The 17,102-nt window shown below is 40.0% G+C and overlaps 1 protein-coding gene across 1 annotated transcript in view; it reads right to left on the bottom strand.

Moving 5' to 3' along the window:
* atrnl1b (attractin-like 1b) overlaps positions 1 to 10,724 on the bottom strand; it is a 73,478-nt gene extending 62,754 nt beyond the window's left edge. The window contains exons 1-6 of the mRNA XM_084341418.1: positions 9,565 to 10,724; positions 5,428 to 5,511; positions 4,493 to 4,606; positions 3,901 to 4,029; positions 3,394 to 3,602; positions 1,118 to 1,292 (exon numbers count right to left, since the gene is read on the bottom strand). Coding sequence (XP_084197544.1) covers positions 1,118 to 1,292; positions 3,394 to 3,602; positions 3,901 to 4,029; positions 4,493 to 4,606; positions 5,428 to 5,511; positions 9,565 to 9,815 — 962 coding nt within the window. The 5' untranslated portion in view covers positions 9,816 to 10,724. The remainder of the gene's footprint in view (positions 1 to 1,117; positions 1,293 to 3,393; positions 3,603 to 3,900; positions 4,030 to 4,492; positions 4,607 to 5,427; positions 5,512 to 9,564) is intronic.
* Positions 10,725 to 17,102: the final 6,378 nt, after the last annotated feature.

Below are 17,102 nucleotides of genomic sequence, written 5' to 3'. Positions count from 1 at the left end.
CAAACTACTATTGGAGCCCTGCATCAATTTTCCAACTGATTTCCACCTGATGAAGAACAAACACAGAGCAGATGGAGAGAGCCCGTCCAGGTAATGAAGACAAAACTGTCAGTTAACTCAGAGCCAGGATATGACTCAGCAGAGAAGTTACTTCTGAATTTTATCTGCAGAGTACCCTGGATGCTAAATCTGTATTTTATCTAAGTGAGTGCACCTACACAGCACACTGTGGAAACCTTAACTCCTACACTTGTCACAAAGTCAAAAAGGTAGCTCTAATACTGGGTCGGGTTTTTCTTAAGGGACTTGCCTGACAACTTGTATTTTGGGTAGCCACAAGCTTTTCTACACGTCCTCTGTTGGTAGTTGTTTGCTTTCAAGCATTCAAAGTAATGGTCAGGACTTTGGACTTGTCCACACTGAAGATAGTTTCCCCCTCCATTAAAAGAACACTCCTTCCTCAGACCACAAAACCCATTACAAACTACAGCGCAGCATTTTTCTGAGAGTGGTAACCAAGCACAATCAAAACGTGACAGGTGTTCTGTTTTTTTATGTCCGAACCCGATTCTAGCCCAACACAGTTCATATTAGTTAAAGCACTGAGTTTGTTTTACTCTGTCACGCTGAGTTCCACATGAGTGTGTGCTGCCTGAAAGTAACAAACGGCCTTTGTGTCATGTGAATAACAAATCCCAGCACTTACAGGACTGACAGCCCCAACGCAGAGAGCAGCTCCATCATTTATTACCACTTATTTTCAAACTACAAGGGATATCAAACTATCATCTCCTGTGGTACAAAGTGGTATTAGGATAAGGGACAGGCCCTGGCTAGCTGTTCAGCATGCTAACTTCAGTAGACATCTCTGCAACACAGTACAGAGATGTCTTTGAAATAATGTCAACACTGTTGTTTCTTCACAATCTGTTGATAATGTTAGTTCATTTTTTGAAAGTTTTAAACTAAAATTCTGGACATATCTCACACATTGCTTCTGTAATGGAGTTAAAAATAAACAACTGTGAACTGTATATGAATGGACAATGCTGTCTATTAAGCTGTATGCAGATATTAAACTCGTGGAAAAATCCAAACACACTGTGCTCTGACTTACTTGAGGATCATCTGAAAGGAGCTGTAGTTGAAGGTGTATCCTCCTACCACCCACATGACCTTCTCCTGCACCACGGTCTTATGGGAAGCTCTGGCGAGTGACGTGCCGAAGGGCTTGACGCTCGGTAGGACCCAGAAGGACTCGGTTGAAGGTACAGTCAGAGAGCAGTCTGGGCCTACAAGACAGGATGAGAAAGATTTTTTAACACAGGGCTCATGTTGAAAATAAAACAAGCTTATTAAAAGTTTACTCATAGCTGCACTATTTTTAAAACAAAAAAACGCATTTATCTGATGCTGAACCTCTTTTAGGATGGAATTTTTCAGCACCCACTCAGTGAAACTTTGAGGAGTGCAGATGCAGCTCTCGAACATAAACATAAGCATGACTTATTAAATGAACACGACAGGCAGGGAGGTGTGAACACGCTACACTGTGTGAGTGAGGGCCGCGCTGAAAAAGCGCATGCCTCGGCTAATGATTCTGTCAAGTTTCATCACGTGAAAGCATTCGCCTCCCTCCAGCTGGAGGCACATAATAACGCAGTGTCACGGGGCTTATCGCCGTGTTACTGATCAGCATTATGACAACACGACACAGCTGTTCACACTTGTCTGCTAACACATCCTTCATTACATCTTCCTGCATAATCACCACAGCATACATGGGAGGGGCGGCAGCATTTTACAATACGGTGATTATAAAGTGTTACACATGATACATCGCTCAGTGTTTTGAATGTGGTGAAACAAAAAAATACTTCATTAAGATGTTTTTATGATCTCCCAACGCTGTATTTCTACTTGGTTTGGATACTTTAAAGCCAGACTTGGCAGGCAAAAACATTGTTTTAGGTCAGATTTCTGTTCTGGACGTTCATTTAATTTGATAATTCCTTATATGCGTATTTAAACATAACATTTCAGAAAACTTGTGATACAAAAAACTATTATCTTAATGCAGGTAATCAACTAGAGTTTACGTTTCATGGTGATATCCATGAGTTATTTATTTTTTTCAAAATTAGTTTTCTTTCACACTTCTAGCCAGGAGTCTATACTTCAGTAGCACTTTCATATTTTATATTCATTTCACCTCTATCAATATTCTGAACACTTTTACAGAGGATATACTTTAAAAAAAGAGAGGAAGACTTACATTTCCTCTCTTTCTTTGAAATATTCACTTTTATGAGCACGGGTGGGTTGAGGGACACCAGTAGCAGTACTGCTACCTCTTTCTCCCACATTTTTACAGAAGGGTTTATTCCTATACCATTTATAGCCTGATTAATATGAAATTTTGTTCCAAAAATTAAATATCAAATGAATATTTTTATGGCAGTATTTTCTGATTTATGAAGTTATAAAAGAGATAAACATAATTCTCTCTGTAAAAACCTTTGTCTCTACTATGTAAACAAAATGAAACAAGACTTATGAAAGTGGCTTTGCCCAATGTTCAAATTTCTATTCTGTAAATGTATGCAAATTAGTGTAGATTTTATTAAATTATGCGTCATTTGCATGTAAAAATAATTTGCTAAAGTAACTAATGAACTGGGGAAATATCATGGTGATATCTATTATTTAAAGTCTTTACCCAGCTCACTTGTGGTGTCCTGCCTTAAACCACTCGGGGTCTCTTAATCAAAACATAACAGTAGCGTGACATCATGGGAGTTGCTCCCCTCCTCATTTATTGGTTTAAACATTCCTTTCCTCTTCTCCTCTCCTCACCTCTTAGTCCCTCCCACTTTAGATTAAAGCAAACGGGGTGAGGGGGAGACACGAGGAGAGAGATCTCAAGGCAACAGGCATTCAACAAAATGAGTTGCCTGTGCTTCGGAGCCGTTTTTTATAGTGATGTCAGCTAAGCAACTTCCGCAAAAGGTACACCTGTGCATCCTTGCTCACAACTCCTCTACGAAAACCTCCTCTCTCCTCAAGAAGCATTTTAGGAATTGCAACATCCTTAAATATGATGCACTGAGATCGATTTCTGGGTCGCTGCCAGGAGGATGGGGGAGAGAGAAGACAAGGAGGCACAAAACAGAGTATTTAGAAGAACCCATTGTCTTCATTGTTTTAACAACAAAATGTAACTTCCGTAAAAAAGATAGTTGATTGACATCTGACCCCAGCCGCCAATCCAAAACGTCAATATTTGACGGCCTGGGGATGAGACTCAACATATCATACATACACATCATATCTAGAAGCCATTCTTTTGGATCTGAAGGTTTACATACACCTGTTGGGTGTTGTGGAGCTTACCTTGCCAGCTTTCGTTGCAGACACACAGCTTCTCCCCGGTGAGGTCGCAGTAGCCGTGGTCTGGGCTGCCGCAGTTGTTCCTGCAGTAAGGGATGTCGCAGGCCTCGCCTTTCCAATACTTGTCACATTCACAGTACACTCTGCTGGCGGCCGAGTTGCCAGGCGTGCACTTCCCGTGGCCGGAGCAGTTATTGGGACAAGAGTTGATCCTGAACAGAAAAGTGTTTTCATTTAGCCAATACTGTATGCACTATTTTGGACGTTTAGCTGGAGACAGAGGAGGATTAATGAGGATCATCTAGCGTCTGGCAAAGATGAGAAGGGTAAAAACTGGTAATAAATGAAAAACGATTGAGCGGGTCATTAATAGTGACTGTTGCAATGGATTTTAAGCCACCATTGATCAACAGCTTGGAGAAATAAATGAACATGGCAACACCAAAAATACTTTTACTTATTTAAAAGTGAGGTTTTATTATGTTGTAAGTGCAGAGCCTGGCCACTTACGAGTAAAATATTTCAAATCCTGTCAGGTTATAGGCAGCATCGCTGAAAAAGTGTAGTAGTGCGTAGCCTGAAGTCGTCTCAACCTCAGGAACCGTCTCATTTCCTCGTATCTCTGGCACAATGAGACCGCTGTAGAGAAAAGCAGAAAATTAATTGCCATCACTTGTTAGTCACGAGTTATAATAACAGACCCACAACTGTCTGCTCAATCAGAAAGAGAAGACAGATGCTATGTTCAATAAAGAGTACATTAAACAATAAAGTTAACCGATTAACCAATTTAAGTGATATATTCCTTGTCTCTTTAAAGAAGCACTTATTTATATCACTTTTTGTATCTATATTGATAGATACTCACTTGTGATATACTGCAGTATAAGACATCAGTATAATCAATCTATCAAACTTAATTTATATAGCACAAGTCAAACATAAAATGTAACTCCCGAGTAAAAAACATCAAGTAAGTTTTTAAAAAAAGATTTTAAGTAAAAAAGAAAAGAGTTAAAAGAACAAAATAAAATAAAAAACTAGACTAAACGGTTAAAAATGCAAGTAAAAATACACAGTACAGCACTTTGGAGCATCTCACCTGAAAACAGCCACCAGAGGAGCATATATCGAGTCGCCATCATAGATGTACATGTGGTCCCAACTACATTCTGTGGCGAAGTGGTTAAATCTTAGCCGAAGAACAGCATTTGGACTGCAGAGGACACAAATGAGACATTGTTTAGGTTTCCTGGATAAACATTTGAACTAAGTACACAGTTTTGTTCCAAGTCACTGCAAGATTCAGACATGCAGGCCTCAATTCCAATAGCTGGAGCACTCAGGCGCACAACACTGGAATTATAGTTTAACTGTAGAAAAAACAACATGCTCATAAACATACTTCAGGAAATACTGTATTTTTGTACATTCATAGCTTTTGATGTTTTCGAACACAGATTTGAATATCATCAAAGTAAATAAGCTATTGGAAATGTTCCTGTTACATGAGTCGGAATCTTTTTTTTATCCTTCAAGCTTCATAAATAAATTAAACACTGGATACAGATTATCACATCACCAAAAGACACGAGGATAAATTGATAAAGAGGATAAAAACAGTTAAATTTGGAGTTTACTGCTCAGTATATTGTAAAAGAGACAAATGCGTGTTAATATTCATAGAATGATGCTGCCCTCTCTTTCCATCCTGGTTAGAAAGTTTCCCAACGGCTCTGTCCTCATAGTGACCGGGGTTGCCATGACAATTAAAAGCATCAACGGGAACAGTCTGCTTCCCATCTCTGAATCATTGCTGATTAAAATGTAGCAGTAGCAGCGCCTCAAAACAGTCCGAGCCTCACAAAGCTAGACCCGGCTTTAAATTATATTGTGTAAGCAACAAAAGCATACTTCCTTCTGCGGAGATGCTGATCGGCTTGATTTGATTGCATTAATCAGTTTACACTGTATAATTAAATTCAATCGTGTGTGCTTTGCTTCATTAGAACATACTGAGTTATAAAAAGTACTTACTAGCCCTCAATGAGCCAGGTGCACTTTGTTTTGTATTTGTAGTTGATTGGACCATCGGTGAGGTATCCTGAGGGCTCCGTCAACCTGAAAGAAAGAAAGAAAGAAACCATGAAGTGTCTTCCAGCTACACGTGAAAGCCATTAAAATGAGGAAACAAGAGTATCATTGGTCACAAGTAATCATCTAATTTGTTGCGGTAGCTACAGGACAGACAGAGGACCTTCACCGAGAGATCAAAGTGTCACACACACTGCTTTCACTTCCTAAGATTCAAGATAAGATGCAGAAAAAGCTGGCAGTCGGCCCAAGGTCAGTCCCTGCCAACCTAAAGGTTTGATCAGCTGTCTCTTTAAAAGGTTCCCGTGCTCTTTTCTGTCTCAAGTCTGATACTGGAAACAGTTTTCAACAAAGTTTTCTTCACGGGGAAAACACCACAGTGCCGTGTCACAATGACAGATGACTTTAAAATGGACATCCATCACTGTCCCGTATGTCACAGGAGATGAGTGTATACCGCCTACAGACTGTGCGATCACACTCTGAGAGAACTGAACACGATGAGGAGACACATTACCTAGAAATATGTGTTTTCTGGTTTGCGACAGATTGTGCAATGATAAGACTCATTAGGATGTCAAAGTTTGAACAACTACTTCATGAATCCACAAAATGAGTTGCTGGTTCTTTTAATTTTTGACTTCACAAATGCTTACTGGGCTCTCGTGGGTGGTCTGAGTAGTAACACAGGCAGGAACTAGACTGTATTCCCCTTTATGTCCCCTGGCAGATGTTTTAGATGTATAACATGATATAGGATTACTTTCAATCTATAGGTTTTGACAGTATAATGGACCACATATGTGTTATAATCTCCTAAAGATATATATGCCTTGAAGTATTTACCAAAACACGGTCTTTGTTTACTACTCACTCATTTTTACAGCTACTACAGTTAGATTACGAGTTCTACTGATTGATAAAGGTGAACACTTACAGTTTAACACCCAACAGCATGCAAATAATATTAACAGAAACGAGCCAGGGCTGTGCAGACGTCCAAAAAATGGAGAATTTTGAATGCTGTACTTGGACTCTCCTGAACGCATCAAGCAGCTTGTTTGTTACGTACTGTGATCCCTTCTAGAGTTAAAATCAGACACTACAACACATCAAAACAAGATTTGCTCGTTTACAGTTAATTGAAAGAGTATAAAAATTAAAATTCAGTCATTATCTTCTTACCCCCATGCAGAAGGAAAGACAGGTGAAGTTTCATCATCCACAAAACACAAACAGCATGGCAAAAAGAAACAACCAATAAATAAATAAAATAATAACATTAAAATAAATTAAAAAAAACAGCTTCATACAGCTCGTCTGGCTTTGGAAGCCCTAAGATAATAAAGTGATTTGAAAAGATGCACAGCCAAGCTAGTGCTCCCACTTCAGATGGGGTGCACACTACTGAAGTGTATATTTTGGCAAATAAAGGGTGTAAATAACTTCCTTTGAAATCAATTTGGGGACTCAAGGCTTCCCTGACTTGGATTAGGCCGGACCAGCTGTATGAAGCCATTTAATCTCCCCATCTACTTCAGTTGATTAGAATTGTTCTGCAACGCTGTGATGCTGTGAAGCGCAAGAAATGTTTTGTGAACAATGAAATTTCACCTGACTTTCCATCAGCATGGCGGTGGGTAGATAATGATGGAAATTTGATTTCTGGGTGAATTTATCCTTTAACCAGGGTGCACTGCATATCCATTACAGAGATGCAACAAGTTAAATTCTGACATTTCAGACAGTAGTTTTGTCTCTGGCTGATTGGAGGTTATTGCCTGACAACATGCCTGGTGACAACCCAAACAAAACCTCAGACACATCAGGAGTGATGGTGATTACTGTGATCAAAGCACTTCCGGGCCACAGAGTGCACCTCAGGTGTACTGGAAAGCCATTAGATGCTCCTGTCAAGAGTCGCAGACACGATGAACATTATCATTATAGTCCAGTTTGACTCTTTGGTCACTTGCCATTGTTTCCAAACTACTACCTATGTGCACACAATCTTTAACTCACTGCATCTCTTAGGGAGGTCATGGCATCTGCCTGTCCATGTCAACAAGGCATATTCTTCCAATTTAAGAACAAAAGACATTTGTTGTACTACCACAAATGCTTCGGGGCACATGCAAAATCAATTAGTTGCAGATGTTTTTATAGCCACTGTAGGCTCCTCTGTCTGGCAAAAGCAAAAGCAATTTATTTGTATAAGGATTTTATTTGGAATCAATGCAAACGCATCGGGCTGTAAGTCAATATAACAGCGCATGTTTGAGTCTTGGTTGTCTGGTTCACGCTCAGTTGTACAGACTGGATTGTGCAAGCTAAAATGAAAGTTTGGCACTTGAGTGAACACAACTGATGGACTGAGGGATACTCAATTACTCATAAAACCACAATTTAATTAGCATTTTTTTATTAATCGCTAAGTCAATTTTCCAATTAAAATACCAAACATTATTTAGTTCCAGAGTCTAAAATGAAAGAAATGAATTAATTTGTTGCTTGTGCTTGCCTTCAGTCATAATAAACTGAATCGCTTTGATTGCAACAAGCAATTTGATCAATAAGTCACCTTGAGGTTTTAGGATGAGCTTTGTCTCTGACGTTTTTTTTAATACCAAATTAATAGTGATGCACGATAAATAATGGGCCGGTTGGTTTTTTATTTTATCAGTTAAAATTAAAGTCGATAAATGGACCTGATGATATGAAGCCAAATTGCTTGTAAGGAGTTAAGAAGCCCAGCATCTCCACACTTCGGTACAGTGAAGTGGCAGGATGCTCCTCTAGAATTGGTTTGTATTTTGCCAATAAGAACAGACTTGAAGAAGAACAGCAAGTTGTTGTCAAGGTCATGCCGTCAAACTGCTGCAGGGTAGCGCCACACTGTGTGGACTTGAGGACCAAACAATATTAAATCCTCCATTTTCCATCCGAGCCCTCCTCACCCTCAGCTGTGAATAAACTACAGGTTAGAAACTTTTTTTTTAAATACAAAAAAATGTGCAAATGTCGACCGATATTATCGTATCACAGATATATTGGTAACAGCACATATACTGGCAGTATCAGCTGTTCTGGTGCACTGATTTAATTTTAGACAATTAAAGTTTACTGTAAAATATCCGCCGCTCGCCCCATGTTGGGATCTCCTACAGCTGAATGAATGAATGGATGGATGTAAAGTATCCTGCCTCCTTTACATATCTTTCTCACAAGTGTTTGGTTACCACATTTGAGGGATCACTGCAGGAAAAATACTTTTACTAGGGGTCGACCGATATGGCTTTTTCCAGGGCTGATACTGATACCGATTATTAGAAATCACGGAGGCTGAAAAGTAAAAAAAGGGAACCGTAAATTTAATTCTGTGTGTTAAAATTTCAAACAACCAGTGGTTAAATAAACCAAAGTACAATTTAACTCAAGTAATGTTCAAGTTTGATGTACTTCCATTTTCTGCTACATATACTTTCTCTCCTCTACATTTACTTAATACATTTAGTTACTAGTTACTTTGCAGATTCAGATTATTTAATTGATTATGGGCCAAATAATCATGACATGTGACCAATCAGATAATGCTGTGAGTGGAACATTGTGTGAGAGGATGCGCAACCAGAGCCAAAGTAGGACCTTTTTGATTTAGTTTAATTTATCAGCAATCTGACAGAAAAATCACCTATACCGATGATCGGAAAATGCTGATAACCGGCCTCGATAACCATCTTCGACTCTGCAAATCCACTCATTCAAGAATATATGAGCAACAGCTTTTTTCCAGACAGTGTTTACAAAGGTTTCGCCAGTGTCATTCATGTCACTTTTTTTTTTTCCACATCCATCTCCAAAACAGCTGGCTGCACAGTCACACAGGTCTGTTTGCTGAGGGCCAATGATCTCTACTGACACTGATGCTGGATCAACTACTGCTGCATCAGCCTATTTTTTTTTGGGGGGGGGGGGGTGAACATTTTCAAAGTGAACATCATGAGACCTCTGAGCACAATGAGGCTCACAATCACAATCGGATGCCGATTTGAGTGAATGATACACTTCACGGCCACTTACTTGAACCTCCCCTGGCAGTGCTGGCACTGGTCTCCGACCCATCCTCGATCACAGATGCAGGATCCGTTGATACATTTTCCAGAGAGGCAGTTCTTGTCGCACGGTTTCGCCGGGGAGGCGTGAGTGAACAGTACGAAGTAAAACAAAACGTACACCACCAAGTATCTGTTGATACCCCGCAGGTGGCTGTGGGTGGCTAGTTTGGGTCCAAAGAGGAAGAGTTTGGTCTTACATTCCCCCCCAGGATCCATTTTTCTTTCCAGGTCGGAGCGAGCCGAGTGAAAGACCGGGGCCTTTAGGTCTGCTTTTGGGAGAGAGCCTCGGCTACTCAGGCTGTTTCTATTATAACAAAGAAGTCCTGCATATTCGTGTAGTGTTATGCATACTTAAATTGAACTTAGCTTGGCCCGCTCGGGAAGCTTTGGACGATAACGGCTAAGAGAAAAGCGACGTTAGCTAGCTGAGTGTTTTTAAAAGCGGCTTGTTTAACCGCATGCATAGATGTGGAGTGGGACGTATTCAGCCTACCTCTTGTTGGAAGAAGCTACAGAAAAAGAAGAAGCCGAGCATCAATATTAAAAAAAAACCTATCCGAGCAGCTAACTCGTCCGATACCGTAACTCGACAATGTCAGATAAGGTAGCTTATTTACAGTTTTGGCCTCTGACTAGGTAATGTAACGTTGCTGCATTGATTCAAGACCACTCTCTTCCAAATGCCATTTCAGCAGCCATTTTAACGCGTAAACAATCCCTCAGACTGGAACAGGGGATGTGCATTGTAGCATACAGCGGTGCCTCCACAAGCCGCGACAGTTCAGACGGATCTTGCCCGCAGAAGAACAAAGGGGATGCGGTGTTTGTAGCCCTGGACCCAGCGCGAAGGCTGCCGCAGTCAACATGGATGTGGGAACTGGAAGGCTATCCCTGCCGACTGGGGGGCACTGAGCGAGTACTTTGAACTGTTGTTGATCCCGCCGGTCAATTTCCACGGGAATTCAAGCACCCTCCGGCAAGTAGACTTCGCTGGCTGTCTTGTGTGGTGTTGTCGTCTCGTATTCCAGTGTGGAAAAAAGCTCCGCTGCTGCTTTCAAAACATGACAAGAACTGGCAGCGATGGGTTTGCTAGCGCAGCGACACTAGACAGTTCCTCAGGTTGGAGAAAACTAAACACAGGGTGCGCACGCGCACTGGGAGCGGGTTCTATTTAAAGGGACAGTGTCGAAAACCCACCAAACTCTGCTATGCGGCATTTAACGTTTATATTCTGATATATAAATAACAATATTTACGGATCTGAAATGTAAATACAAATATTTACAATTCTGAGATATAAATAAAAATATTTACGAATCTGAAATATATAAAAAATATTTAAAAAATCTGATATATAAATACAAATATTTACGAATCTGAAATATAAATACAAATGTTTACACATCTGAAATATAAATACAAATATTTACAATTCTGAAAAATAAATACAAATCTGAAATATATAAAAAATATTTAAAAATCTGATATATAAATACAAATATTAACAAATTTGAAATATTAATACAAAATATTTACAAATATATAGGCTACACACAAGACCATGTACACACATTTAGCAACACTTTGCCCTTGACCTTTGGGCTTAAAATATTAAAATGATTCAGTAAGATACAGGAGTAATAACTCATTATATCTTACTCAAAGTCGTACAGAGAATACATTTAACGTTAATATTCTGAAATATAAATACAAATATTTACAAATAAATACACACAAATCCACATACACAGATTTAGCACATTTTGCCCTAATTATCCTTGACCTTTGACCTTAAAATATTAAAAAGATTCAGTAGGATACAGGGGTAATAACTCATAACATCTTCCTTAAAGTCATACAGAGAATACTTTGGAGAGGTATATTTAATTGTGCTTTGTTAAATAAACTAACTGTTTGTTTGTTTTATTATTATTATTTATTGTTTCTCCGTTTGATTTGTTTTCTGAAGCTAGAAAAGCATTAAGTTAATGTTTATTTATTCTCTATCTACCAGTGTATTTTCATTTTATAAGGTGATGCAGTGCAGGTGTGGGAGGAACAGCAGGCTGGTGAGGAGCACAATAACACAGGTGGGAAACAGAGCAAGAGACACCACAGAGCGAATGCAGAACACAAATAAGATGAAACTGAAATGACAGGACCGTGACAGAGTCCGTTTATTATGCTCTCTTCCTACTTGAGGTCCTGACACATCTCAGGAAATTACACATAACTGACACTGTCGGTTGGGGAAAAAACATTCAGTGACAAGGTCAAGGAGTGACAGGCGCTCTTTATTAAAATCTCTTATCGTTCATGTGTTTGAGAAGCCTCTGCTCTGACTCTATCCGAACATCAGCAATACATCTCTCTGAGAGAGCACTTATCTTTGTTTTGGATGAGGCTTGTCAGGGTGATGCCGGCTGCAGAGCTGAGGAGTCTGACGGATCAGGGCTTTGGTGGAGTCTGCACTTATGTCAGATAATCTGAGAAGTGCTTCTGTTTCTGTCTATCATACAGATGGTGGTGCAATATGGCAGATGGAGTCTGGCATCTTCAGCTGCGTTAGTTTGTGACAACGTTCTGAAACATTGTGTAAAACACTCGGCTCAAATCACCAACCCAAAAAGTGACAGTATAATGTGAAGTGAGCGTGATGTACAGGTTGTCATGATGCAATCAGGTGTGACAATAACGGTAAAAGTTTTGAATTTCTGTCTGTAACCTCTGACACTGTGCAGGCAAACTGAGGAGGGTCAGCAGTGGTCACAAAATGGCATTAAAAACATACATTTATGTGGAGTTGTCGACACTTTTGCATCTACACCTACAGGTGGCAATGTTGCACAATCACATGCAAAGGCATGGATCCAGTGGGGTAAAGACTGCACCACAGATGACAAAAAAACTACAGCCGACTACAGGAATAGATTACAAGAAGCTGACCAGAGGTTTCTGTTCTGACTGTGCTGTGACTGTTTCATAGTCGGTATCAGTTTGAAACTAACTCGGTGAGTGTAACATCATTGCATCTTGTATCCGTTTGACGTTAGTAACCGAATGATCGAATGTCACATTACAGATATTAACATAATTTAAACACTTAAGAGATTGTTGATAATCGGCCCTTTTCACAGCAGACAGTTTGTCTTCTCATGTGTCACGTGCACCAACACCCTGCAGCTGACACAGCTAAATGGAATCTAGCCATTGTTCTTTTCATTATCTAAAACCTTTTTCTCTGACAAACATTTGTTCTGTGACTGGAGCTACTTTTTTTTTTATGTTTGACAATAGTTATGCCAAATGAATATTCCACTGTGACGTCAAACCCATCTAATAGAATTATTTATACCAGAGGGGATTTTTGTTTGTTTGTATTTATATCTTCTTCTACACAGGATGGTCTACTGAGATATAAATCTCTTGAGAGCGACCAGTCCAAAATGGCAGCGCAGTTATGATTTGAATCAACACTGACTTGTTGATTTAAAGGGGCAGTTCACACTAAAATGGAATTTACATTTACATTAAATTTTACATTATTCTATTAATGTAAATTGTGCAACGCTGCTTCTTTTGTGAATTTAAACCAGTTTCTCCATAAGTAAGACAATCTAGAAATAAAGGGAACATTTTATAATAACCATCATTTATCAAGTATGACTACTTTGTCCAACACTGCTTCCAATTAATGTTTATGGACAAACTACACAATATTTATTAACCATTTTAAAAGTATTATAAACAGCAGTTGCAACTTTGTAGTAAACAATTATTTAATAATTGCTTTATAAAGCATTTCATTGTTTGGTAACAGTCAAAGAATTATTAGCTAAAGTTGAATTAACATTATATTTAAATTATGTTTAATATAAAGTGTTGTTGAAACAAAGCCTCAAGCTGCTTTGCAGACATATTACTAACAAGTGACGCAACAACTGCTACGGCACTGTGACACATGATGTCACATGTCACGTCACATGACTTTTTCTGTTACACAGCTGGAAGCCCTCATCTGGATGTAATAAGTACTGTAAGCTCACTGTTTCAGTGTCCAGTGCATCAGCTCTAAACAGTGTCACCTGAAGACCTTATAAATCAAGTCTTGATGCTGTGATATAACATATTAGAGAGACAAAGTAAAGTAACAGCTATATATTAGCCATGGTATGTTACAGCTTATATTGCAAATCTGTAATGGATTCTATTTCCCATGTAGTCCTTTCCACATATTTTATTACACCTGAGTGTGTTTTGTGAATCATCTAAATAGCCTTAAGGAACTCAAGCTGCTAAAATCACTTGCCGGGCAAAGACTTAGTCACAAACAGCATCACCTCAACATTTTCTCAGCCTTCACATGAGTCACACTCTGAAATATGAACACCCACTGTTTATTTTCAACAGAGGTTACCGTGAACCTGATCACACGTGAAATAAAAACAATATTATCGCACTGCAACTTAACACTCTTCCACTTAAGCCGTGGGTGAGCCTCTTGGCGTTTAGTCAGGTGCACGCAACCTCTGTGGTGCAGCATCTCCACGAGGTGTAGTGTGTCTGTAGCCGGTGCCCTCTTGCATTCTTGGTCGAACTGTTCTTAAAACAACAGGGAGGTACAGACAGCAGAGTCAGTGGATTCGACTTTCTTTTGGAAATTCCCAGACGTAAGGGTAAGAGGGGGCGCACGGTTAAGACTAGATTAGATGAAAAATACCTCAACAAACGGGGGGTCTCTTTTCAGGGCGGCATTATGTGTCTGTATATGTATGCAAACATGGGAGAGCCCCAGGAATCAAAGAGGGTCCAGTGTTAATTTGGAGTTGAGTCGGTGACCTTTGTCCTCTGATTCACGGCTGAGGAATGCTCTTTGTGCTCCAATCAGCGGCAGCGAAGAGGAGAGGACAGCCCAGTCCACAGCCGCACCTTTGACTCAAAAATGCAATCCTGTGAAGTTCAAGCGTCTGATGGACCACCTTAGGAAACTGTTAACACCCTTAATTGTTCAACACCTACATACAAATATTTGACACACATGGACGAGCGTGATGATGCTAAATCATCTAAATCTGACGTGAAACCACCCGCACAGACAGGGAAGGTCTGCTGCACAATAGGAATTCCCCTGCTGGATTAAAGAAGACCGTTCCTTTGCTGTCGACAATGGTGGAGAGGAGGAGAGAAAGGCAGACCACCCTTGTGTTCGATTCATGCTGAGCCATCATGCCTGACTCACATTCACACTCTCACCATTCGCTCGAGGCTGTGTGATTAATGTGTAGAAAAAAACCTGTGACATCACCTGTTGACTTTTAAACGACCTGTTGAAAGTGTGGTGAAGTCTGCAAATTAGTGCTGCAATGATTCATCCACTATTTTGATCATTTTCAGTCATTTTTCAAGCAAAATTGTCAAACATTCACAGGTTCTGGCTTCTTAAACGTAAGAATTTGATGCTCTTCTTCGCCACTTATGATAGTAAATGAAGAGTCTTTGGGTTTTGGACTGCTAGTTGGACAAAAGAAGCAACCTGAAGATGTACTTTTTCACACTTTTTGAAAACATTTTTGAAAATAATTGGGAGATTAATCGCTGCATAGCAAGCAACAAAACAAAAATATTGAACCAGGAAGCTCATCGTGGAAACAAAAAAAATTTCAAGGTAAACTTTGTCCGGAGCAGCTCCATCCACTGAAGAAGACAGTAAGATGCAGTTGAAAGCTCTGGAAAAGCTAATAATTGTACTTAGTCCAGGTGATATGGTACAGATGTACAGTTTGGGGACATCTAAACATTTTCAGAGATTCAGCCATAGCAAAAATGCCAAGTAGCGGGCATTTGACTTTCATCCATAACCGAATGATGTATTTTGCGTCATATCTCCTAAATCTAACATGATAACACAGAGAAGGCGACGTCTACCCCTGTGTTTTGATGGTCACGGATTGCAACGATATCAGATGCAACATCATGAATGAGATTATCATCACATTCACCCTTCTCTCCCCGAAACCGCAGGAAAGACAAGGTGCTTATGTTATGAACAATACAGACCCAAAGGAGCCACGCGGATGTTCCTCTGTGTGATATCTATCAGCCTTTGTTACAGTAAATTAAGGCACAAAAGCAGGAAGTTGCTTCAGGATGAAAACTGGCTCTGCCAACGTTTTGAGTCACCAACCTGCCAACAGACCCTGAGGATATTTTCATTTTGTTGGAAACACACATTTAAATTTGCTCACCATGTTATTGCACATCGTCGGTTTGAATTGTTCGAGGAACCATGAGCAGTTGATGGCCACAACCGAGGCAGTACGAAATAACTCAATTTTCTTGATGAAACCCCTCACCGTCCAAGCAGTAAATTACTTTTCCAGCGAACACACTCATACACACACTTAGAAACTTTGAGCACTTTCAACAAAAACCCCGCTGAAGGTTGGCCTATTGTTGCTCTTACCAGCTTATCCTACAGTATTCTGACTGTAAATGCAATAGAGCTACAAGGACTTGTAGAGATGTACACAAAGAAATGTTCTGATTACCTGCAGACCTTTTCATAATGCCACAGGGCTGCATAAAACTTCAGATTAAGCGACACAGTTTGTCCTCCAGTCTCCTATCTCTCTTGCATTACAGTATAATCATTTGACGTAAACGTAAAGCACAAAAGTGATTAAGGCCGCATCTTATGGCTCATTTAATGTATCGAGTATAAACAGTGTCAAGTCACATTACAATGTTTTGGCAGGTTTTCAAAGTAGATCAGTTAATGATGTTATTATTGGATAGTGCAGTCCGGAGAGAGGGATGTAATCGTAGTCTTCTACTTAAAGGTTTACACTAATATAACTTCCCTTTATAAACAGCTGTCTAATGGACTGGGCAGCCAGCCATCATGCCAACACACAAATCACAGTGAGTTCAGTTTGACCCACACGTGAGAAATTTTCCCACACAGAAGCACGCACATACTGTGAGTGAAGATACTGTGATCAATGCTCATACATATATTGTTAACATATTAAAGCTCCTGGGAAGAACCGTGTTTGTCATAATTTCTCGTAAATGTTAAGTGGCTGGCTCAGTGTTGTGCAGCAGGGGAGGCCTTGTTTCTGCTCTCAGCCTAACCCCTGCTATTGAGCTTGGATGTTATTTACACGTGTACGCTGTGACCTTCAGACCCTTCATTCCCATTCAAAGACGTACAAGTCAGGTGGATCGGGCTCTAATATTGTGAGCGGGACTTCCTGTCTCGACCTTGCCTGACCCTGATGACAGGTGCTTTCTTCAGGGTGCCGGGTGCTTTGTACCGCTGAGTATGAAGCTGAAGCACCTTATGACCCTGAGTGCAGAAAACAGAGGGGGGATGAGGGTGCAAAAAACTTCACAGGCGTGTGGTTGAGATCAAAACACAGGCTGAGTTCGAAGCTGGGTGTAGTTGGACACGTGAGTAATAAGTAGGCCTGCTCATGTAATAACGTAGTGATGAGTAGTCAT

This window comes from Pagrus pagrus (assembly GCF_965226575.1).
Source record: "Pagrus pagrus genome assembly, chromosome: 21".
NCBI classification, from domain to species: Eukaryota; Metazoa; Chordata; class Actinopteri; order Spariformes; family Sparidae; genus Pagrus; species Pagrus pagrus.
The sequence above is the reverse complement of the archived record's forward strand: the minus strand, read 5'-3'. Positions and strand labels throughout refer to the sequence as shown.